The sequence below is a fragment of the Pyrus communis genome, chromosome 9 (assembly GCF_041283825.1).
Source record: "Pyrus communis isolate YQ-2024b chromosome 9, ASM4128382v1, whole genome shotgun sequence".
NCBI lineage: Eukaryota > Viridiplantae > Streptophyta > Magnoliopsida > Rosales > Rosaceae > Pyrus > Pyrus communis.
This window is the reverse complement of record NC_142573.1, coordinates 26,242,842-26,244,942: the sequence shown is the minus strand read 5'-3', so window position 1 is coordinate 26,244,942 and position 2,101 is coordinate 26,242,842. Positions and strand designations below refer to the sequence as shown.

General features: G+C 39.4%; 1 protein-coding gene across 1 annotated transcript; it reads left to right on the top strand.

Moving 5' to 3' along the window:
* Positions 1–290: 290 nt before the first annotated feature.
* LOC148694481 (uncharacterized) lies at positions 291–1,637 on the top strand. The gene has a single exon (XM_088700713.1). It carries the CDS (start codon positions 291–293, stop codon positions 1,635–1,637), a length of 1,347 nt encoding a protein of 448 aa, XP_088556839.1.
* Positions 1,638–2,101: the final 464 nt, after the last annotated feature.

Sequence of the window (2,101 nt, the reverse complement as noted above, 5' to 3'; positions counted from 1 at the left end):
TTGGAATTCTGCTCAAGCTAATTATAGTACTATTAAAAAAGAGATTTTATCTATTGTATTATGTATTAGCAAATTCCAAGATGATTTATTAAATCAAAAATTTTTAGTTCGTGTTGATTGCAAATCTGCAAAACATGTTTTACAAAAAGATGTTCAAAATATTGCATCAAAACAAATTTTTGCACGCTGGCAAGCCATATTAAGTATTTTTGATTTTGATATTGAATACATTAAAGGCAGCCAGAATTGCATCCCAGATTTTCTAACCAGAGAATTTTTGCAGGGGAAGAATGGGTACTAATCGTACTCAGCAACGAAGGCTCCCAGCCACCCTTACCCAAACCCCAGCACCAGTAAAACAAGAGTCTATTCCCGACTCTTCATCGGCCCTCGCCATTACAAACAGATTTACTCCCTTAGGATCAACAGTAGGAAATATCCGACCAAATTACCAAACGGCCTTAGCCACCCCTTATGATCCTTACTCATCAGTTCGTTCTCCAGCTCCCTCACAACCAAAAACACCTAGCTATGCTAAAACATCACCATATGTCCAGAACCCTCATTCTGAAAAGCTTTTTAGCATTCCTCTTCATATTGACAAAAACCAACCCCCAGAGCGCATTGCCAAATTACTCCTTCCACCAAATTTTCATTTCTTACCAACTGAATCCTATAAAAGCCTAAAATATTACCAGGCTATCCTCTCAGAAACAGAAAGCATTGCTATTAAGCCAATTTACAGTACCACTCACCAAAACAAAATATTGTATCATTCACTCCATATTGGAAAATTCCTTACCGAACTCGAATGGGGAATTCCCCTTTATCACACAAAACCCCTTCATACCCAGCATGTTCTCATCCCAAACAATCATTACAATTACTACGATTATATCCAAGCATGGACCAACATTTTTCTCCACCGGACAGAAGACTTTAGTCATTCATGGTTCATAACTTTTGATAAGAATTTCAGATTGCGGTTTCCTGCATGGTTTCCAGATTGGTGGGCTTCCCATGGCCCAAGCTCTTCTATCATTCCAGATGACCTTCGTCATGTACTCACAAACAACTTCCAGCCCAGTTTTGACAGAAGTCGTTTCGACAACAGAGTTACTATTTTTTCACTGCTCATGGCCAAGTACAAGATCCCATGGATTCTCAAATGGAACTTTGAAGTGGACACCGGTGGTATTTACAGGACCAGATGGGTAAAATGGTGGGATAAATTCAACCACCAAAAAATTATTGATCTTGTAAAAGTGGAATTTCCCCAGGCATCTTTTCAAGCACTGCCAATCAAAGTTTCATCTTCGTCCTCACAAGCTTTGCCAGTTCATCAGCAATTTCCTGAATTACCAAAAGCTCAGGAACCAGTTCAGTCCTTATCAGACATTAGTCCATCTTCCTCTCTCAAAGGAATTTCCAAGACAGCCAAGTCCTCCAGTTCAAAGAAAGAAAAAACTTCCCAACTGCTGGATATGGCTCAGCTGCTAATGGCGGAAGCAGCATTGCTGCAAAAGAAAAAAGGTTCAGACTCAGATTCAGATAATTCTGATGCCTCGTCTCAGCTTCCCGCCAAATGGGCTGATCAAGCAGATTTTCAAGATGCCCAGGACCCTTTCGATATCTGAGACACATTATTTGCCCATGTGATTGTGTCAGCCCAGCAACATCATCAGCAGTAGCTGCTTTCATCTCTTCCGTAAAAGACAAAGCATTATTCTTCAATAGTGAAAAACAAAAAGGTCACTATTCACAATAGTGAAAAACAAAAAGGTCACTATTCATTTAACTTTTGTAAAAGAATCAAAGCATCTTCACTATTCTTTCACCCAGCTTTAGCAGACAGCGGGATTCCCGGATCATTTGGCCAAGTCTTTCACCCTCGCTCTATATAACGAGGATTCATCTTCAGAAGGAAGACATAAGTTTTTAACTTCAAGAACTCAGTTCAACCATATCTCTCTGAGATTATTCAAACACTTGTAATACATACATATTATTCAGGATGCCTGCGAGCTCCATCTCTTTGTTTACTTGTTTCATCTGCCATTAGGCAATACCTGTTTGTTATCTGCATTGCAGTAAGTTTTCA